This window comes from Anguilla anguilla, chromosome 3 (assembly GCF_013347855.1).
Source record: "Anguilla anguilla isolate fAngAng1 chromosome 3, fAngAng1.pri, whole genome shotgun sequence".
Lineage (NCBI taxonomy): Eukaryota > Metazoa > Chordata > Actinopteri > Anguilliformes > Anguillidae > Anguilla > Anguilla anguilla.
The window spans coordinates 58,286,502-58,309,719 of NC_049203.1; the positions used below are offsets into that span (position 1 = coordinate 58,286,502).

The window sequence follows — 23,218 nt, forward strand, 5'->3', positions numbered from 1 at the left end:
GTGGGAAGTTTCTTGGTATTTTGCCAATGTGAAATACACAAAGAAATAAAGTGTCTTTGAGTTTTGGATGTGCAGACTCTCACTTTACGGCTAATTGAAATAGGGCCACACATGAATGCGTGATGAAGGCATGCTGTGCACTAGTCATGGCAGAAAATTTGCCTTTGAATGAATGTTTGTACCAGCTTTTTGACATGACACCACCGTACATAGTTAATTTCCTGTGTTATTAGTGTAGCACCTGTTCTCTACCACCAGCATGTGCAGTTCTATGTTACATTGCCTTAGTTCAGTCAGTGTGTTCTTTAAGATTAAAGGTGCCATAAGTGACTAATAATGATTTGTGTTTTGTGTATGTTGTGTGGTTTCATTTATGGTATGTTTTTCATCATCAGGAATAGTACCAGTGTATGAAGATTCAATTTAAGTAGTACGTGTATCTGAAATGGACAATCATATCATTGCCTATGATTTCACGGACACAAATACTCCAAAGTTAACACAAATATTCAGTCAAACCAAATGACACAATTTCATACATCCTGTACAAGGGTTGCTTTGTCTTCATCCTTCCCAGGTTCTCTCACATCACTCCTCTGCTGAGGTCACTCCACTGGATACAGATCGCTGCCATGATCAGGTTCAAAGTCCTGATCCGCGTCTACACGGCAGCAAACAGGACGGCCACGCCTACTTTACAGGACATGATTCAATCCTACACGTCAGATCAACTACTCCGCTCTGCGGCAGCAGGGCGACTTGCACCCTCTGCCAACTTCAATATTGACAGCACCACTAGAGGGAGTTTGACCACATTTGGCTTCTGATTCTGAATCCCCATCAACAGGCAATGATGATGTAAAATGATTTGTTTATGTTTCGCCTTATTTGACGAGAGTTATTCTCTTTGTGTACAATTTTGCCTTCTCGCGAGAATCCACATCAGTCCTTGATAAGATGCTACGTGTGGTAGATGCTACCGACGGAAAAAGGCCTCCACACAACCGTCACCCGCTGCTACATATCATTTTTTTATAATTAGCAACATGTACACCATCATCCTATCGGCTCTCAAAGTCGTAAAACATTGTCCAAGTGGAGGTAATAAACCCGAGTCCTCAAGGAGGCGATCCAGGACAGGTGTGAAAAACTAGCACAAATTGAAGACGACGGCTTTATCCTATTGTTACCATAGACATGCACATTTTATTAGAGACGTGCATACCTTATGCTCAATGACAGTTCAGAGTTTCTGCGAACATAAGTTTGTGAAGTCCCGGAAGTAAGCCTGTGCCGCGCGTGTTGAGGGAAACATTAGCGCTCCCACTGAAGTCAATTGGGAATATTAGACTGTGAAGGTAAAATAAAACGTCCTCAATGGTAGTTTGTAACTCGAATGGCAACCGTTACGTTTCATATGAAAAGCAGATTGAAAAATAAGTATTTTGTAATAAAATATGCACATTTTAGTAAATATTTTCCTAAGACTTCTGGAGCAAAGCAACCATTGTTTCAGAAACTGCTGCACATAATTGCATTTATGATCACAGAAAATAGACCCATGAGGTTTTTGCTTGTTAAATCACCTTGGATTTCTACATTGAATTCAATGGTCAGCAAGCACTTTTGCCACCAAGCATGCGCAGTACAGACTGTTTCCCGTTACTTGCTTCACGGCCTGGTCCCTTCTACACTCTCCAGTTGCTATGAATGCTCTGTGGGTGTTACCTGCTATAATTCCCGTTGCTGCGACGCTTGACACTGCAGCTCGCGCTTGCGTTGCGTTAAGAATTTCAGGTCACACATTTTAGAACGCAACTACCTGTGTTTTGTTGATTTCTACAAAAAGATCACTTGGTACAGCTCCATCCGTTTTGCGGAAGACCCCTATATGGAGCGCAGTAACTGGCAGTTCTAGGCCTGCATTTTAGACACCGTATGCACAGTTTCGAGAAAAACTGTTTTAGATGCATTTGTAACTCGTTTCTTTCATTGTTTACTATAGTATCGTAGCATTGTTATACTTTACTATAGTTGTTTTTCTTAAAGTTAATGCTAATATTTTATATATGCACTATTGAAAATTGCAACAGGTTGCAGTGAAAATTACTGATAATACCACAAAGATCAATGATATCAACAAGAATATTATTCTTAAGCTGCCAAGCTGACCAAATAAAGATTAAATTAATAGACTTAATTATAAACATCTTTATATGAACTTCAGTTATCAGGAATATAAAGAAGTTAATAACATTTATAAACTGTTGAAACCGGAATGGCTTCAAGGACTGGAAATGAATTGTAGTTTAGCATTATTTCTAATGATAACTTGAAAGATAAAAATAATATAAAAAATCATTTATAGCACATTGACATGTCATTTTATGTTCTGATCATTACACATGTAGCCTTTCAATAAAAAAGCTTGCCAACTTCAGTTGGCCAAGCTGCAATTTGTAAGCAATGAAACTAGGGAAAAAGAAAAATCCACTCTGTCGATATGAAACTTTTATTGCCAAACAGAAGAGAACAGGACTAGGCTTGCTGAGAGGGCAGCAATGACACACTGGTGGACAGAGAGGACATTTTCTGGAATGAGTGTCAGTGGATGGGTGTGGCTTGAGGGGATTATGGCAAACACTGATGGTACATGACGGAGGAGCAGAAAGGCATAAATAGACGATAAATTCAAAAGCTGCCATATATAAAAATATACAATAAAGGGTGCTATAAATAAACACAAATCACAACCTTATCACTTTGGGCATCCCTGATCAAGAAATGTTGGTGCAGTTCTGATAATGAGTACATGACCTTGAGAAGAATATTTCGCACAAAAACAAAAGCAGAAGTCAGTGTTTGTGTTTGATACAAGGGAAATGTGTGCACATAGCAGTACACCTGTTGTTTGGGACAATGCACCTATTCCCTAAAGGTTATTAGTATGAAAACAGGCTAAACTGAACCTCACCTTTATAGACGACTGCCTTATTTTATGTGTCCACTGAGGTGAACAAGCTGGTTTTAGGCAGAGCCATTGAAAGAGAGAGTTGCGTCAATGAAGGGTCAAAAAGCTAGACGGTCACGTGGATCGTATTGGCTTCAGATAGTTCTGAACAGTGCCTTTGGCCAATTTGAATGCATGCATTTCAATAGGGGCATAGAGCACTAACAATGATTTATGGTATTTAGTAAAAAATATATGCATTTATTTACTGAAATATATTGGAGATGTATGTTGACAATATATACGGACTCTCCCATTTGAGGGAATGGATAAATTACCATCACCCACCAGACTACAAGCACACGTGTCAACATTATATTTCACCAACACCTTTTCCCTTAAACACGTTTAGAAGTGTAGTTATGTGTCTAATTTAGTAACGATATGAAATGACATTAAGTGAACGTTACTAGATATGACCAATATTGATTATTGTGTTGCTAACTGTATCCTTTTTACTAGCAAATGTTATCTGTTATATGCTTTAACTCACATTGTTAATTCAATTGAAATGTGCTAATAAGATACGTATCAAAAATGTTGTTGACTTTACCTTCTTTCCCTTTTGAAAATAGCATCATAGAGAGTCAAAAACACAGCTACCCTATGGCGCTGCTACGATTTTCGGAGCAATTGAGATCCTTCACAATCCACCATTGCGCTAAAAAAACTGGTCAATTGGAGCGAACGGAGTTGCTGCGACTCTCTCTTTCAATGGTTCTGGTTTTAGGGAAGGGAGTCTGTACAAACCAGATTTTTACCCGCTGAGAAATTTTTGAGCAATGTAATGAATGGCAATGGCAACTTTACATCAACTTCATTGACTTCCAGAAGGCCTGCGACAGTATCCACTGTGAAGGCCAATGAAAGATCTTGAGTTATGGCATCCCCAACCCAACTGTCAACATCATAAAACAGTTCTACACCAATTTCTTATGTACCATAGGATTACAACATAAGCTTTGCTGTGAAGTCAGGAGTCCGTAAAGGATGTGTGATGTCAGCCATATGATTCCACCTGGTGAGAGACTGTGTCAAAACAGAAGATGAGGCAAAAGGAATATAATGGACATTGTTTTAAATTCTGGAAGACCTTGACTTGTTTCTCCTTTTCACACACATCAACATTGGTAAAACAAAATAGACAGACTCCAGTACAACAACATGGACAGGCTGGGGCTTGGTGGAGAGAACAGCCAGAGTTGGACTGGCATGGAGAACCTTTGTTGCTGCCCTTTGCACGAGTTGGTGTGATGAGGATGAGTGAATGAGAGTGAGATGAACTATCAACTTGGCATGCTTTGTCGGCTTAATGCCTTTTCACTGCTAAATGGGCAGTGAAACGAGGTGCAGCATGTTCTGCAGGACTAACAATTCACTGTTAACTGCCTAATTGTATTGTTTTATGCATCTAAAACTATATATATGGAATGTATGTCTACTAATTTTAAAATTGCAAGGATAGATGTGTCCGTTTTAACAATCCTCACACTACCAATTTTTTAGGAAGATTTTTGTTCTTGAGGGCCAGCTTGCTGGAGTCCACAGTTCGCAATAGGTTATGGAAGGCCATTCCATAATAGGTAGAGTTGCAGGAACTGAGTTGCATGTCCTTTAAGGAACTGGTGTGCACTCCACAGCTGGGGAGGGGGGAGTTATCTCCTATTACCATTCGGTATGTGTGACGATACAAATGACTGTCTGTGACGTCATTAAGGATATTTTAAAATGTATTTTGACTAGTCAAAATGCATTTGCTGATACCTTGAATTATTGTTCTACCTAATCAGAATTTAATTGAAGATATCTTCAATTATCATTCTTGTCAAAATGCATAATTGCATTGTACAAATATAATTATGGACAGTCAAGCGAAACTATTAAATGTTAAAAGGGCTCGACATAGGTGTTACATTGCTGACCACCGAACCGAAATATCGCTGTTAAGCAATTTCAGCCATTCTCCGTCGAAAACAGGCACACACTAGCTCTTGCGTGACCTATGATATAAAATGCCCGAGCTGACGGAAACGTGGAATGTGCGTCTAAAAACGAGTTGGCGCTTACATCTAAAACGTCCTTTCATAATCATGAAGCCTCGAATGCAATTGTGATCCGAATAGGTAGAAACCAGCCAAATACATACTTATTCTCCTTAATATTTCTGAAGGAGTTTTGACCAGTTTTGCGAACGATGTGTCGCAAGCGTAAAACGTGGCAAAGTGACACTTTTTTACGATTAGCAAAAGTAACGAGACCACTGTATATTTTAATATAACTGCGTTTCACAAGACATTTAATGCAGTCAGATAACAGTTTATAAATATTCACGATAACAAAATTTGATGGCAAAATAAACGTTAAAACTACTTGAAGGGCACATGTTTAATATGCCACCATTATAAGCCAAATCACGTGCAGCATATAAGCACATTCATAGAGACACAGCGTACATTATAAATAACATTTTATAAGGGAATGACAAAACTATCTACTCTATGTTTCGAGCTCAAAGTATTGTAATGTCAGTGAGGTATAATGCATTATCAATATTACTACATGTTCACACTTAATTTATTTGTTATCCAAAATTAGCCTTGTACGGTATGCAACACACACAAGTACGTTTTTTTTCTTTCTACTTAGTAATTTTAACCCCCCCCCCCCCTCCATTCCATTCTCTAAGCGATAAATGATTTTTTAAATTAATAAAACACTCAATAATAACAGCATTCAATAAAACAGGAACTGAAGAAACGCTATCATAAATAAATAAATTTAAAAAAATTAAAAAAACAGATAAATGAATAAAACTCAATTAAAAGCCAGACTAAAAGGTAGGTCTTGAGTTTACTTATCAAAATTCTTTGCTGCCCTCAGGTCTTCAGGAAGGCTGTTCCAGAGGTGTAATAAAAGGATGCCTAAGAGTGGGTTTTTGTTCTGACTTTAGGGATGAAAATGCCACTACCAGAAGACCAGTTATAAAAACTTCAGTTAATTTAAGTTAAAATTTTATATTGCATCTTCATGTTGCGTCGTTGCAGGTCCCATTGGCCATATTGAAGGACTGCTTGTCCAGTGCAGATCACAGAAGCTTATATAGGTGTGCTCATTTTTGTTCCAGAGAATCTATACAGATATCTAAACTGGAGATAACATTCCTATATACATAATATTTTGGCATGTATGCAATGGCAAAATGGACAAACAATGATAATTTCTAAGAAAACAATGGACATTCTATTGAGGTTTTTCCGAGTTAGCATGTTTTTGGAACTGAAAATGACTGGATTTTGTTAGCTGGATTCCTACCATGACAAGTATACTGATTGTATCATGATCTATGTTGTATTGGATTTCCAAAATGCAAAGGTGAGGACCCCCCACACTTGTTTTGCCACCACACATTACAAAATCCATTGTTGCTAAAACACTGGCATCATAGAATATTGTATACATATAGAATCATGAGTTTTAACACATTCAAACTGTGTATTGCGTGACCAGATTGATTGATAACTTCACCGTAAAAACAAAAACAAAATTAATGCAAATGAACCCACTTCCGGCCCGACAGCGACATGTACATAAAGTGACCAAAACATCTGAATGAACAGAACAGAGCTGAATACAGAACTTCTCAAAACCAAATGGAAAATTTGAGTCTGGTAACACACACTTACCACTGAAAAATGGCAGTCCCCAAGACCCTTATCGATAAGGGCTTCACTGACACTTCCCTACGTGTAGCTGGAGAACCCCCTGGCTGTGCATGTGCAGCAGCGTCAAGAATTCCTCAGGCATGGCGTGCACCCCTTGTTTGGCTACAACATTGTCATAGTAGTGATGGGTTACTGGCTTCTGAATCAGGTCCGTGGGAAAGGGCCAGAAACCGTAGATGTCCACCTTCTCACAAAGTTCCAGGGCCACACTCACCAGCATAAACCCAGAGGAGAGACGCAACCCTGTTAGTCCCTGTTTCTGCCAGTAGCGAGCTAGCCTGAATAAGTAGTCTGGGTGGAAATACAATACCTCTTGTTGGGGTCTCATGTCCTTCATGGTGTGGAAGACACGAAAGGAAAGCTCAGTGCCAACTACATAGGAAAAAGGAGCCATGGCCAGGTAGGCATTTCCATGTGCAGCTGCTTTGTCAACAAAAGGCTTTCGTGCATTACAGAGGCCCATGAAGCTAGAGAGAGAGATAGAGAGGGGAAGGGAGGTAGAGAGAGAAAGAACGGAAGTGTGGAAAAATAACACACTTTTAACAACAAAACAGAATGCTGATTTCTGGGGGAAAACTTCAGAATTGACCTCTGCAGTAAATTTACATTCTGTCATCAATGTAAGTTATTGTGCAAGTACAGACGGGTGAAAAATTAAAGAAAAAACCTGAATAAATGAGTGGAGAAACACAATAAATGCAGATGCTTCCATACATGTGTACTGCATGATGCAATTTAGCAATTAACATCCTATCATGCTCTGTGGCATGTATAAAGTACTGAGCAAGCCCAGTTGACCTTGATTTTGAATCAAGATGGAAGAGATGGCAAACTCACTTTGAAAGAGGGTTCATTATTGGGGCACAGATGGCAGAAGCTTCAGTCAGAAAGACTGCTCAACAGACTAGAGTTTCAATAGGGAGACTGACTACAGTGACGCCTGCATTTAGATCTACAGGAGACACATCAGTAAATTGAGTCGGAAATTATGGCCAAAAGCACACATTCGATGACTGTGATACTTGTGCATTATTGCAATATGTACAGGAAAACAGAAGAGATACTCTTCCTCAGGTGATTGAGAATGTGAATGCAGGACATGATCAGTGTCAGCTAGAACAGTCCATTGACAACTACACAGAGAGGGATAATTTAGTAGGCTTGCAGTGGATAAACCCTTCATTACAAAGACAAATGCACATTTGAGAGTTCAGTGGCGCAAAAACCACAGGCACTGATCTAAAGAGATGTGGTAAAAAGCGATAAGATCATTTTTATCCGATGATGAAACATTTCTATCCTGATGGGAGTGGTCTCTTCCAGGATGGCAATTCACCCATCCACAGGGCACGAGGGGTCACTGAATGGTTTCATGAGTATGAAAATGATGTGAATCATATGCTATGGCTTTTGCAGTCACCAGATCTCAAACCAATTGAACACCTATGGGAGATTTTGGACCAACGTGCTAGCGCTCTCCACCACAATCATCAAAACACCTAATGAAGCTAATGCATACGAGCATTCAGCTAAAGTGAACTTGGTGTCTATTATGTTAGTTAACAGAATTTAAAAGGCTGACCAATTGGAAACATTCACCTTTGGATGTCCAATTCACTTTCACTGGTGCAGTATTATCTAGTTGTGAAACAAACACAATACTTACAGCAAAGGAAAAATATTCATGTACAAATGATGTGAATCATATGCTATGGCCTTTGCAGTCACCAGATCTCAACCCTAGTTAGCTTAGCCTCAAGTGTCAAGCTGACACACTAGGTAGCTTAGCGTAATACTGGCATTACCTAAACATACACTTATATACATTTACTCTGTGTTTCGACAATCTTTATAGTGCCTAACCTTATCTTCTCTGTTTCTTTTTTCTGTTTCTTTTTCCATGGGGCTCCCACCGCTACCTCACCCTGAGTTCAAAAACTGCTCCAGTCTGTTTCATTGCCCTAAGTTCACGAGATTGCTCCAGCCCTGTCCCTCACTCCGTGGTCATGGACCCCCCTGTTCCTCCCCTGCCCATGCCGTGATGCAGCCTGGAGCTCCAGATCTATCACCCGGCTCCTCTAAACAGTATTATACTAAACTATACAATTTTGTCTTGTATTATTACTGCTAGCTATGACCTCCACAGTAACCTGCTTAACCCATTTAATTCGCTGGGATAGATTCTTATAGCATTTCTGCTACATTTCATTGTACCGCTACTTTACACCAGGCCAGCCAACGGAGGATGGGCTCCCCCTTCTGTAGCCGGGTTCCTCTCGAGATTTCTTCCCATTGGGGAGTTTTTTCTCGTCACCGTTTGTGGGGTTTCTCCCCACTGGGAGTTTTTCACCTCATGTGCTTGCTATCTGGGGGTTCAGGCCTGGTGTTTGCTCTGTTTGCTCCGTCTCTCGCTTTGCTAATCTGTAAAGCGTCTTTGAGACAGCGCTTTTTACAGAGAACTATCTCTGGAGACTGTACTTTCCCCTTCTAGAAAATTGCTTCAATTTGGTCCCTGATCTTTGCACTGTAAATCACTAAGAGCATCTACTAAATTCACTAAAGTTAAATTAAAGACAGCTTGAGGATTAAAATCTCTAGTCACATGCATCTCGATGCATAGTCAGGAAATTCTATGGGCTTTAGCAATATAATTTGTGATGTTTTCCAAAATTTGTTTTAAAAAAGTACCTTAGACCTGAATCCTATAGTATTCATGTAATGGGTGATAACTATTGAATTTTGTGATGAGGGATCTATCAGACCAAAAGAAAAAATGTTTGGGTAGGTTACCGTCAGGTAGTTAAACTTGCTGGTAAAATATGCCGTCCAATCAGAGAAATGTATAGTAATATGCAATTTAGAGAGGCAAGGTGATCCATCTAGGCCTCCAGTTTGCACCGTAGCATGGGCTTGAACCAGGAGAGGGACGGGGCTGTGGCAGTCTGCAAACTCAGGGCAGGGGAAGGGGCTGAAGCCTCGAGTACACACCGTTGATCACATAAGTATGCCAAAAGTTCCTTTTTCTGTTAAGTAACATGTATACACAAATAATGAATATTTAGTTACCTTTGGGTAATCTGAGAAGGGTTGATGGTGACCAGGCTGGACTTGACACCAACGTCAGAGCTGTAGTTCATTGGGGGCAAGTTCAGTCTGAAAAGAAAATACATAGTTCTGAGTCATTACCTATTTAGTGCGAGTGAAAATTCAGTAAATAGAACAGACCGTATTTTTATTTCATTTTAGCTAGTTATTGTCAAACTAAAGCTGTTAGGGATAAAACAAATAAAACTGAGCGCATAGTTTGTGAAAATAAAAAATATATATTGTCAGCAAGGTGAGGATTAATTGAAATATGTTTAATTCTCACATTTGACGTCCAGCGCTCTGAATAACAAACAGAAGTGCATCAACCGTTATAACATCTCATTCAACACATAAAATATATTTATCAGATTTAATTTGGTAATTATTATCAAAGATATGAACTATCAATCAAATCGCCAAATTGATAGGCAGAGCAAACTGTCTGGATCAACCTTCAAAATGTACAACTCACAACCAGGTGAAAATTAAGAAATGTATTATTTTACGAGAAGTATTCACGTCTAATCTAAAAACGAGATTAAACTAACTTAAAACAATTAACAAAGGTTACAGACATGGACAGTCACACAAGAAACGAATGAGAGAAGATAACAAACCACAGCTTTTGTTCCAAAGTAATCCAAAATGCAGAAACCAAAAGACAGCAGAATATCCAAAAGAATCAGAGATGAAATGTAGAATGGCAGGCCTAGATGTAGGTCTCAGATGCCCACTTCCAGCTGTTACAAACTTCTTCCCAAGTTGCCCAAAATTTAACTGACTGACTAAAAGAAATCCACATATTTTAACTGGTGAAAAAGTGGAGGGGGCAGGGGCATGGACACACACACACACACACACAGATTCACACCTTAGATGGTAACCCTCCTGCTCTGTCTTATCTCCAGGCTACGCTGGCCGAGCACTTTGAAGCCCTTGGGTTGGGTTGCCCTTGAGTGTGGTAACAGGTTTTAAAAACAAAACGGTCTCAAGTTTCAGCTTCCCATAATTTATTTTTTGTTAATGTTTTGAAATGTTAGTTGTTTTGATATATTTTATAGGATTGTAATAGCATACTTTTCTACCGCTCCAATGGGATGAGGATAATGACACAATAATAATTTGTGTTTTTCATAAGACGTTCTCTTGTGGGAGGTGCAGAGTTGGAGAGAGAGATTTATCTCCAAATCAGCATGGGTATGACTTCCTCATAGACATCGCTAAGCAACAAAACAGCAAGTCTATCCCCATGCGGCATGGCCATCACAATTGAATATAGAATGTAAACAGAACATACATATAGATGTTCTATATAGTTTGCACCTTAATCATGATTAGTAACTGGCCAACAAATGGGATACAACAAACTATCCCTTTAAGAAAATCCCTTTAAGGATTATGGTTATCCTTACCCAAAATATTATGATCAAGGTTTACTGTTATCACTGCCACTTTGCTATACATATTTAAAAAAAAAAACAGTTTACACTATATCAGGCTGACAGTCTCTCCTGCCCAATGCTGCTCCTCAGGTAGTTCTTGATTAATTTAAATAAATAAAAAAAGAAGATTCATTCATTTAAACAGCGCCCTGCGGTTGCAACTGTGACAGCCACTATTATAACAACCGCAGTAGCCTACACACCACGTCGAATGTTCCCAGATGATGTTCCTCAATAAGCATTTTTTCAAGTTAGGAGACCGAGTTGTGTGTTGAGCCATCTCAGTTTTAAAATATGTCCACAATGACAGCAGATGAGCACAGAATGTTGTTGATAACATCTGGGGTCAGATGTTTTGAAAGGGTTGACTGAAGGGTTTGCCGATTGCTTTTTTAAGAAGCCATCAAACTGGTTGGTTTGCTCTTTTGTTCTGAGATTCGATTGTCGTGTTCATAAGGCATTTTGCCACTGTCAGACACCCATAGGAAAAGTGGTTAGTGCACCGTGCCATTGTCACAATTGCAGTGTATTTGACAACTGAGATGGGGAGTCCTTATTTTCTTGACAGCATAATTAACACACATAGGTGCGGTAGCATTCTAGATCCACAAACACCTCCAGGAGGTTATCTAGTGCTGCTGATGAGCAGGGTCAAGGATAAAGTGAGTAACTTTTTGTTCTGGCATTTGAATACATTTCCCATCATACAGTTCACCAGCATCACTTTGCAATGAGCTGTGGGAACTTAAGGCAATGGAAACAGAGAAATGGTGGCATATAATCATTCAAGATAAAAGGTAAGTATGGACACACAAAATTCTTGATTGAAAAAGGACAAGCATCCATACATATGTTCATGATTGATTATAAAATCACAAAGATAATTACAAGTGTTAACATGAATGCTGATATATAAATGATAATCCTGCTATTAAACAGGAGCAGATTTCTTCCCACCTATATCATCAGGAGTAATCTGTCCAATTCTTAGTTGCTCTCTGTTGCCAAGCAGAATATTACGCGTATCATGCGCAAGGTGTTTGAATTATCCTCCGCAGATGGTAAACAAAAAAAATATTTTACATTTTTGAGTGAATTTTGTGTAGTATGTGGAGACTCAATTATCAGCCGCAGCTGGAGGCAATTAGACAAGCCTGCAATCAGATCGGGGCTGGCAGGAATGGGAAATGCGCACGGGAACAGCACTGGACGTCCAGCTGTCTTCACTGTTTTTCTAGCCCTTTCGTGTCGAATAAAACCCGCGCGCGAGCACATCTGCGGACTGGGCGGTTCGTGGGGAGCTCCCAGCAAGAACTTGTGACACATACTATACCTGATGACAAAATCAGCGGAGTTGATCTTCTCCCCACAGCTGCTATTCTTCAGAATCCCTCCATTCCCCACCACCGCACAGCGCCCAAGCACACGTGAGATCCCCCAGGGCGCAGCCTAATGAGCAAAGGGACAGGACAAGAAGGCCAAATGAGGAGTAGTAAGAAGACTGGCATGTTCAATTTGAATGGGCTTTCCGTTGCAACTGAGGTAACGGTCATAATAACTTTGCACATGCAGCACATATGAATGTTTTATGATTATATGCAACCCTCAAACTCTTAGGGCTCTCTCTTACAGTTGGCACAAAGCAGCGGTAACCCGAACGCAAGCATCCTTGCTAGTTTTTGGTCATTTTCCCGCCCAGGTTGTTTAAATAGCAAACGAGCTTGCGCCCATGTGGGCGTGTTGGTCTTAACCCGCGGGCAAAGTTTCCGAAGTCTCTACCACTCTTTCTCCATCTGTGAATATTTTTTGGATGACTATAGATCCTTTAAAAAGAAATCTCTGGGAAAAAACTGGGCATTAGTGGGTTAAGATGAGGTGTGGTCAGACCCATTGTAGGCCTATTGCCATTTTGATGCAGCTGAAAGCATTTGCACTTAGATCAACAAAAAGCTGGTCTTAGGTCATATTGCAGTTGTTTCATTGTTATTTTTAGGGCACAATTTTAATACAATAATGTGTGCCTACATAGGCGGGTGCACAGCGCACGTAGACCCTCCTGCCTGTTACACACAGGGGCACACACAAACATCCATAAAAATATCACGATTACAATGTGAAGGATTACTATTGTGTACATCAAAAAATACACTATAATAAAAAAAATCCAACATCAAATTGGTTAGTAATGATATTGATCTGGATTAGGTAATGGCAGTGTAAATCGCAGACAAATGCAATAAAAAACCCATGAAATAGCAAGAACGTCTGAAGTGCTGGAAATGTGCTTCAGATGTTTGGATACGTCAGGTGGAACATTGCAACACAGTGCTCAGGAGGTTGGAGTTTTCTTCGCAGTGAGTTGACTGTTGCTTAACATAACATAAGTTATGGATGTCTCATGGATCTAAATAAGGACACATTCCCCTAGTCTAAGATAAGATAGACTTTACTGTCCCGAAGGAAATTTGTCTTGGACACATACAGTATCTGCTGTTAAAATATGAATAACATAGTGCATACATACGGTACATACACAGGCTGTCACCCGTACACATGCACACACACAATACCTACAGTACATACACAGACTGTTACGATTGTGTCTTTATTTGATGACTTGAGGTTTTTCTTTGATGGTTGGGTCTATAGGAGGAAAAGTGAAACGGTTCATGGAGACTTGTCAACATCATCAGCTGCCTGCCATTCGTATAGAGCCATTTCACTACACACACATTTTGCACCATTGTATATTGCCATTATTGAACACTGTACAATAAACTACATTCACTTTAACCTGTCATTCCTCTTTGACTCTTACGACAGGAAACCTAGCAGGTAAGGCCCATGTAGAACTCTGAATATCAGGACCCTGCAGTCACTCGCCTATACACTAGTGTCATAGCAAGATATGTAATTGTATCTATGCAGGCCACACAAGCCAGGGGCATGTATGCATCTACCAAGATAGACAACGATCCGTACAGAGCCACACTACTGGCAGATCATTTGCAGTATCCCATGTACAACTATTAGCACAGAGGAAAGGGTAAAACATTGTTTTGGAGACAGATAACAGATATCATAACTGTAAGTGACTCTTTTTCCAGTACCACCGGGTAAGACGGTTGCTTGGTGTAACTCAGCAAATTCTTACAACATCAGTTAAGTTTTTCAAATATGGTTCTGGGCATCCACTGAGCAATGTGGGTTTTTTTTTTTTTTCTTTTTTTTTTAACATTTTGATACAATCCAAAAAACAAAGATTAATAATTACAATTTCACTATTTCAAACACAATTTTTCCTGTTGGAGGTGGAGGCAATCAGGCCATCAGCAGCTCGTACCAACCCTGAGACGACTTGGTCCCTCACCAGTAGACATATCAGAAGCAAACAGCTCTAATAACAGGTTAAGGAACTCAAATCAGCCAAATCGTCATAAGAAATGGCAATGCTCATCAGCTTAGACATTACAAGACTTGCAGGAAGCACGCAAGGACATTTATGCAGCTTGGAATCAGGACCTCTATCAACTAAGGAGTTTTAATTCTGGGGCAACATGTTACCTCCACCCAAATTCTATTACAGAATGCATGCAACACCTTCAGCAGGGAAGTCGAGGCTTTCCAACGATATGAACTCAGGCAGAGGTTCCGCAGTATGCACAGGAGCTTGAACAAAGCACACTGTAACTCCCTGGACTAGAAAACCAGGACCAGTAAAGGACATGTCAAACAAGAGCAGAACTTCTAATTAGAAAGATTAGCATCAGTTTCTCTGAATTTTACTGGCTGCATCCCAGCACCGACTAGACAAGAGTGGCAGAAATGGACACAGAAAACCCTACACATTCCAGACCACTTCCCGGACAGTATAATCAAAACTACTTCCAGAATATGAAGGTGGCATACAAACAGGCTACAAAAGATAATATAGTAATGCAAGTTAAAGCATGCAAAACAAAGGAATAAAGTCAGGCATGCAGTCAAGTAGAACTTTAGCTGGACAGGACAAAAACACAAAGGCGCACACAAAGGTCTGATTACCAACTACCCACAACAAAGATGTACCATGGAAACAAAGCATGCTTTAAAGGATAAACAACATCCAAACCTTGGACAAAAAGAAAGCCTAACATGGCAAGCAAAGTCCAAATTATGTACAAACGCAAAGTCCATAATTATGGTGCGCGGACAAACAAAGATCATATCGTAGATCGGAAAAGCAAGCCTTTAATGGAAAGCGAAGTCCAACTAATGGACAAAACAAAGCCATCCATGGAAGGCAAGCAACAAAGTGCAGATCATGGGCCAAAACAAAGCGAGCCTTTAACGGCAAGCAATTAATAGCAAGCAAAGTCCACATCATGGACAGAACAAAGCAAGCCTTTAATGGAAAATAAACGCGAGTGTGTGCATGGAACCACGCCCACCCGAAAACACTCATGAGTGTGCACGAGCCCATGTCCAGACACGCACGCAGATAACGCTAAACACACGAACGTGCACATGAAACCATGCCCAGACATGCACACAGATAACGCTAAACACACAAATGTGCACATGAAACCCTGCCCAGACATGCACACAGATAACACTAAACACACAAATATGCACATTAAACCAGAAAACAGTCAAACACATGCAGCTAGGAATGTACTCGAAAAGGGTGTGGTGGTGTGGAGGGGGGGGGGGGGGGGGGGGGGGGTGGATAACATGGACCAAACAAAGTTAGTGGAAAAAAAAAAAAAAAAAATTACTACAGCAAAGGGACATACACAGGATGAATAAGGGCCACAAGGCAAAAGTGGCCACGCCTCCTCATGAACGTTCAATCCAGGATGAGCCCCCAATCTGTTCTAGGGTCAGTCCATTACAGGATGTATAATAAGGGACATAAGTGGGGAATGGGTAAGGGAACTGTGCTGCAGACTAATGAGTAAGGTCGGAGTCATACCCTATGAATGTACGCAAATGCAAATGACGACACTGGGCCGATGCACTGCAAATGAACATCCTGGTTGTACATACTCAAGGTGCATTCTTAAGTCCCGCTGGAGCTAATAATCCCAGCACCTCAAGGAGACCGGAAGGAAAAAAGCACAAGTCGAAGAAGATGGCTTCATCCTGCGGTTGCCTGCTATAGTGCCCCTCGCTGTGACGCTTGACATTGCAGTTAAAAATTTCAGGTGACACATTTTAGAATGCAACAACGCATGAAATCTCTGCATAGCTCAGAGCATCTGCGTTCGCGTACTAACGTAGGGTATTTTTCCGGCCTAACTGCGGTCTTTATCTGCCTGTCCAGAACTAACCATAACCGGACTAGTCTTTGAAGGGTTACTGGACATGGGCCGGCTTTGAACACTGAGCTTCGAGGTTATCAGTCTGCAGTCTGAGAACCAACTGTCTGAACAGCGTACCCCCAACGGAGATTTAAAATTCCACACAGCTTCACCTTCAAAAGTAATAAAGGAAAAATATCGAAGCAAAGTAAAGTACTGTCCCGATGGAAGGATTTGTAGCCCACCCAGGAACACATTCACTGTACCCGAGTAGAAGGGAATGAGTCAATTGTCAAACACCAGATCTAATCAGCAAACAAACCAAGTCCGGCCGGAATCCGAATCAAACAAAATGAGGTCAAATACGCAAAGTCAAACTGAGCTATCACTATCCGCAACACACCAAGACCCAGTCTCCACTGGTAAGTGGCAAATGGTGGGTTTGTCAAACAGAGTAGAGACGGAAACGTCAATCTGATGATGAACCGGAAAAACAAAACACACCCGCAACACAGACAAATGTAAACACAAACTTACAAGAGGGGTCGTAACACACACACAGACATGTACGATAAACTATATACGATGACTATGGTATTGATGTTTTACCATGAAACTGTATTATTAGATTATCAAATGTCCATATATGTATGTCTCATTCACTTCCTCAGTCACTGACTTTACACCATATAAGGAGCTCAGCCCATGACATCAAAAATAATTAAACACTAATACCATCTGTAAAACTGGGAGCAGAAGTCCCTAAATGGCATGATCAGTTTCAACTATCTAAAATAATGCAGCATTCAGCGATTGCATTCAATACTGAAAATGTAAATGAATGCTGCCTTTACAATTGAATCTTACATCCCTTTCTGAATATATTTGGGGGTTGCACATGGTCAATTTTCTCAATACCAAATATATATTCAATACAGTAAGATTCTTAATGGGTCGAGAGAGGGTTTGGGAGTAAAACTGAAACAAACAGACGATGTATTTATAATCTATTTTTCAAACAAAAAACTAAAAGGGTTTGATTGTAAGCAAAAATCACTACAATGACCCTGCTAAAATTATAACTCACCCGAGGCAGCATGTTGTACAGCATTTTGTCCACTACCTTGGTAGATTTCCTTTGCACCTCATAGGTTAAAGTTTGTCCCAAATGTGTGTTCTCCCGTGTTACAAACAGCGTACCACTGGCATTACACTCAGTGTGCAGATCCATCCTACAAGAGATGCAGGGATCAGATACCACATCTTAGCTTGCTTGCAAGACAGCTTGAGCTGGACGGCAAACTATCACCAAAAGCTGTACTTAGATGCTGCACTACTCAGCCAAGTACCCACCTGCTTGTTCTTTCATTCACCCTGCACAGCACCCACAGTGTCACCCTATTCATCTGCTAGGATATGATCATACTGGATGGGATGAAACTGAACAACAGACAGTCCCTTTCAACAAACATCACAGTGGTGTGCTGGGCACGGAGATTTCTTTCTGCACAACATCTGGAGAACCGCCCCCTTCCTCAAACCAGCTCATTGGTTACCTCCCATCGGGACTATGACTACTTCCTCGTTGCTGGTATTCCTGCCTCTGCAACCAGACCTGATTCAGAATGCTGCTGCTCACCTGTATAAGCAGGTAATGTGCATGTGTATTTGTGCTGAGTGTCACTGTGTGTAAAACAATAATGATAAGATAAGAGTCTTTCTTACTTGTGAATAATTTGCTGGGTGAGGTTACTGGTCCAGGGGCAGCTCATTATTTTCTTCACTTCCAAGAAGAACTTGGTGAAATTATGTATGCTGTGAACAAATTTGTTGTAGCAGAAAATAAACATAAGTAGAAAAAAGCAGTATGGTTAAGGTCTTTGCAATTTGGCAATGTCTTCTCTCTCATATACAGTAGTCTAAGAACAGTGTATCCAAGCTCAGTTCCTGGAGATACTGTATATCATCCTGTAGGTCTTCATATGAACCCTAATTTGGTGCACCTGATTCTACTAATTAGCAGCTCAAAGAGATATCTAACTGAGTGGCTCCCAAACTCGGTCCCTGTTTATGCTTGTTTTCTTTCCAAACACAATTGCAATCCAAAAATTTTAACTAGCGGTTATTTTTTCTTAATTAGGTGCTTTTCGCATTTAGAGGGATTATTTACAAAATTTGAACTTCAAGTTTTGCTACGCACATTAGAGCTTTACTGTAAGTCTAGCAACGCCTCTGGTAGAGGACATCACAAAACGATTCCCTGATAAGTGGGATATATACATCTATTTGGTTGAGAGACCTAGTATATACACATATACAGCCGTAAATGCAACTGCCTGACATTTTCTATATTTAAGTAGTTGAGAAAAAGATTTTGTATGAAACCAACTCCCTCCCTGTCACACACATTTCAATAATAAAGAAGCGTACTACCTTTGTATGCAAAGGAAACTGGTTGGAACAAAATCCAGGATGGATGACAACCCTCCAGGACTTGCCTTAGGGCTTTGGTGACATGTCATACAATAATCTCAACTGGTTTTACCACAGGGGAAGCGGAACTCTTACCTTTTCAATGACTTCATGGCAACAATCTGGTCAAACAGTTTATTGCAGTTCTGCGTCTGTTCACTAGACTGTGGTGTGTTTTCACTGAAATACAATGTCACAGTACTGAGTCACAGTGTACATTTTTATTAATTGTATTAAAAAGTGAAAGTTAATATTTTATTTTCTGGAGGGATTTGTTTGTGCCATTTATACCCAATTCTCAAACAGACAAATTTGAAAAATTCAGATAATTTCTGTAGTCTCTATATAATGTAATAATACATTATCCAAGTTTATGTATTACTAAATATGAATGCAATGTTTCCTTTCAACAGAGGTACCGAAGTAAAATTGGTACCGCACTCCTATCTGACTGACAAGAAGAATAAGATGTCTAGGAAAGCTGGTAATCTTGGGACCAACACGAGAGAATTACAGTAATTGAAATAGCGAAGAGTAGCCTAGCGCTTCTGCAGCAATAGCTCTGCCAATATAAATAGGCAGGACAAGTCGAAAAATGTATTTACAGAAATCAAAATAAATATTGTGAATAAATATCAGTTGAAATTAAACGTATAGTGGACAAAAGTTCAAATGTGTTATAGCCTACTGACGTTTTGTGTCATTTAAACTCACATTTTCCCCAACATTCCATCAATGATAAGAGTAGGAACCTGACAGCAGGTTCTGGAATGCTGGCCTGCATAAACAATAGCATTCTAGAACACTGACTTAGAATTCTACACAGAAACAATCATCCCCAAAAAAAAGGGGGTTCCTTCAAAGGGTTAAAAATCAATTTTTGTATGTTAGTGCTATTGGCTTCTGCTAGCTACATCATACTCATGCGGTGAAACGGGTGAAACATAAAGGCTAACAATACACTAACTGGTAACTATTATCACCACTGCAATTAAGTAAATGCACAGACTACTCTCTACATACAGTATATTGCTGAACGCAAGAACAATATTACTTGAATAGTGGTTGGTCAAGTACTTGAAGGAGATCGCCTACTACAAAGCTGCATTTACTTTTGTCATCACGACCATCGATCACGCCCAACTGATGCCGGGTGTGGGCAGGTGGGTATGGAGCGTATCATTGATCATTGATGTTTGTTTTAAAGATCAATCTCAGTGGGGAGAGGACAAATTAAATTCGCCATCCTTTGACTTTTTTCTCAGCACATTCACAATTCATAGTTAAAATTCTTTTTTCTTTTTTAGTCAGGCTTCCATCAGAACTGTGAGAATGCAGTATAGTATGCAGGCTACTCTCTTTGTAGCCTACAGCAAAACACATTCTCTTAAAAGTTTTTTTTCCCTCTCTGGTCAAATTTTGGAGGAAGCTTCTGTAAATATATTAGATGCCTAAATAGACGCTCATGATATGCCCTTAACAGCAGGTTTCGATGGCACCGTTTGTTTGTTTTTCTGACAAACGATATATGACGGTCCATTTCGAAGCATTCGAAGCATGACGCATTCATTAAAACAAGGGATGTTTATTTTCTGAACGATTTGACTCGTAGTCTCCTTAGTCATAATTACACTGTAGCTAAGAATTCCGAACCACTTCTTCCAGTTAAGCAACATCAACATTTTTACGTGGGCATCTGAAGTGAGCGGCTATAATCACAGCCTTAATAAATCGCAGTTCCATAGCTAAAACGAATACCCCTATAAATGAATACCCCGAATAAAGTAAAAAAATAAAAACAGACGGTCTGCAAATGAAAAGTGTTTGAACTCACGTGAGAAATACCCAAAACGCTGGTATTTGTACTGTTCCAATCGTTGAACGAATAGCTACTAATTTAAACGATTATTTTTTTTAAAACATTTATCTCAGCATTCTTTAAACATTGCGCGTACCCAAATTATTTTATTTTCTGCCTCAACTTTCAAGATTGATGGGATCTCAAGCAACAAGTTATAGGCTTTTTAAAATTAATGGCTCGCAAATAGACACCGGTAAGCTATCTGGCGATATTTCCGAGAACAGAATTGTAGGCTATATCGTCAGCGAAAAAACATCAGCATCGTACTTACATTTCTGGAGGAGGGAGAAAAAAAAAAAATGTACTAATTGCACAAACTATCACGAATAGTTTGCGGCATCTTCTTCTGACAGCCATGGAAGAAAGAAATAAAACAGCCAATTATAATATAGCTAACAGTAAAACCTATCCTTAATTCAAATCAACCTGATCCCCACAATATCTAGTTAAAATATTTATGATGACTATGATCAAGAGTCTATTTCTGCTGTCAGTTGCATCCGAATACGAACTCTGAAGAAGTTAACACATTCTTGAGCGTCTCTTCCTTGTGATAATACTTGTCGCATTTTTACAGGGCGTGGTAAAAAAAAAAAAAAAAAAAAAAAGTGTCCTCTCGTTATCTTCCTTTTTAGTCAAAAAAGTTGTTACTTCTGCATGTTACTACTGCATGCAGTAACGCTAGTTAAATAAAGGGGCATCAGGCAGACATTAGTTTTTCGACTTGATCCTAAACAAGGATTGGGGGAGATAACCAATCGGTCGTTGTTTTGTTTTTTAGTTTCATATACGAAAAATAGAAATGGAATTAACTGTTCTTTTTTCATTTTTAATCGATTCATTTATTTACTGATAACTACTATAGCCTACTCTAAAACAGCGATATTAATTTATTCATGAAATCAGTGGTCTAATGATTCATGACTGCCCTTGGCCTCCACAGGCTAATGTTCCCTCGTTTAAAAATAAAAGATAATTTTTTTAATTAAAAAAATAAAATAATAAATTAAAGATAAAACGGTGGGACAGTTGGCTGCTTAAACCACACAGCGTCGATTTCAGCGTGCCTTCAGTTTTTAGTCCATAGCTAGGCCTACGTATTAACTTTGTTGTGCTTATAAGTTTAGGAATGTCTTAATTGCTGCGTGCAATTGGAGTTCCGTAGGCAATCAGCTGATTGCCAGCAAGTCTCCTGCTACGTCAAGTCCCAAACAGAACATTCTGGACTCGCGGGCCACGAACTCGCAGACCTTAAAGGGGTATTTCTGGGAACAGGTGAATCCACGAGTGGACAAGTGCTTGAGCGGTAGTGTGAAATGGGAAAAGACTTCTTACATCTCCCAATACCTGAGACGTTGCTGAAAGACAGAGACGCAACCAGTACGCAACGTTTCTCACGACGCTGAAGTTGGTTCCCGATTCGATATTTCCGGTCCACCTTAAATCGGTTGCGTTATATGATTTGACGGTCTTCCTTACATATTTGCAAAGGTTATAACAGAGACTGTAAAAAATATGGACAAAGCTCCTGTGACGTCACCCATTGACTCTCCGTGGGTCTCTAAAATACGTTTTGAAGCTCAATGGCGGGCGCGGCCATGTTGTCGATTTGGAGCCAAAACCATAGAGTTAAGCGGCTCTGTGATTTTTACAATGTGATTGACAGTCCGGTGCGGAAAAGGCCATCAACCTGAACGAACGATTGCAGAGCGAACTTGAGCCTAGCTGACTGTCTGCCGTTATGTTTTAAAATATATTATCAGATGTTTACAGAGTTTAATTTCCATCCGTAACCGTACTGTGTCATGTAATCACGTTTTATGTATGACATTAATAATACAATTATGTTCAGTTATCTTCAATTTATGTTTCTCAGCAAAACGAATATGCATAGCTAGCATATCAGCTTGCCAGTGAGCTAGGTAGGCTATCCGTGGTTAGCTCACGCATTAGCAATATGAACCACAGGGGAAGAACATTGACTACACTGATGGTCAATCAATCAGAGATGTAGGCTACTGGTGATTTGACTAGGCTAATTTTCGTATAACTGTCTGGTAGACCTGCTGTTAACCGAGCAAGTTATCGTCGTAGGTTTTCGCCACAGTCAGTTAATGAGCCAGTAACTGCTACTAGCTACTCCATCGCCGTTTGTGGTGTTCACTTGCTGGGTGACGCTAGCTGACCGATCGTTCGCAAGTCACTTTCTACCGAATAAAAATTAACACTGTCAGCGGTGATTAACCAATCTACCAAGTATTTTAATAACTGATCTGCAGCCGTGTAAATATGACAAGGCACTTTGTACAGCAAGTTTTCCACATGGTGCATGAAGACAAAAA

At 39.9% G+C, this 23,218-nt stretch overlaps 1 protein-coding gene across 4 annotated transcripts; it reads right to left on the bottom strand.

Moving 5' to 3' along the window:
* Positions 1–2,496: 2,496 nt before the first annotated feature.
* On the bottom strand, positions 2,497–21,812 carry LOC118222286 (alpha-2,8-sialyltransferase 8E-like). 4 transcript variants are annotated; one of them, XM_035407738.1, is made up of 8 exons: positions 21,148–21,812; positions 19,112–19,195; positions 18,269–18,358; positions 17,631–17,775; positions 12,595–12,710; positions 9,799–9,885; positions 7,043–7,199; positions 2,497–4,039 (listed from the first exon to the last, which is right to left on the bottom strand). In XM_035407738.1, the coding sequence occupies exons 1-8, from the start codon at positions 21,231–21,233 to the stop codon at positions 3,959–3,961; spliced, it is 846 nt and encodes a 281-aa protein (XP_035263629.1). In that variant the 5' UTR covers positions 21,234–21,812; the 3' UTR covers positions 2,497–3,958. The 4 variants fall into 4 exon arrangements, with proteins under 4 accessions (XP_035263629.1, XP_035263628.1, XP_035263627.1 ...); XM_035407736.1 differs by lacking the exon at positions 2,497–4,039 and adding an exon at positions 5,719–6,597 and having other exon boundaries at positions 6,722–7,199; positions 21,148–21,477; XM_035407737.1 differs by lacking the exons at positions 2,497–4,039; positions 21,148–21,812 and adding an exon at positions 19,730–20,816 and having other exon boundaries at positions 5,718–7,199.
* Between the last annotated feature and the right edge of the window lie 1,406 nt (positions 21,813–23,218).

Bases quoted from the DNA above. Each gene is read 5' to 3' on its own strand.
- LOC118222286 (XM_035407736.1), bottom strand. From the start codon at position 21,233: ATGGCTGTCAGAAGAAGATGCCGCAAACTATTCGTGATAGTTTGTGCA. The intron at 17,776-18,268 runs GTAAGAAAGACT...CATCTCTTGTAG, and splicing joins ACCCAGCAAATTATTCACAA to GATGGATCTGCACACTGAGT. The intron at 7,200-9,798 runs GTAACTAAATAT...CTCTCTCTCTAG, and splicing joins CCTTCTCAGATTACCCAAAG to CTTCATGGGCCTCTGTAATG.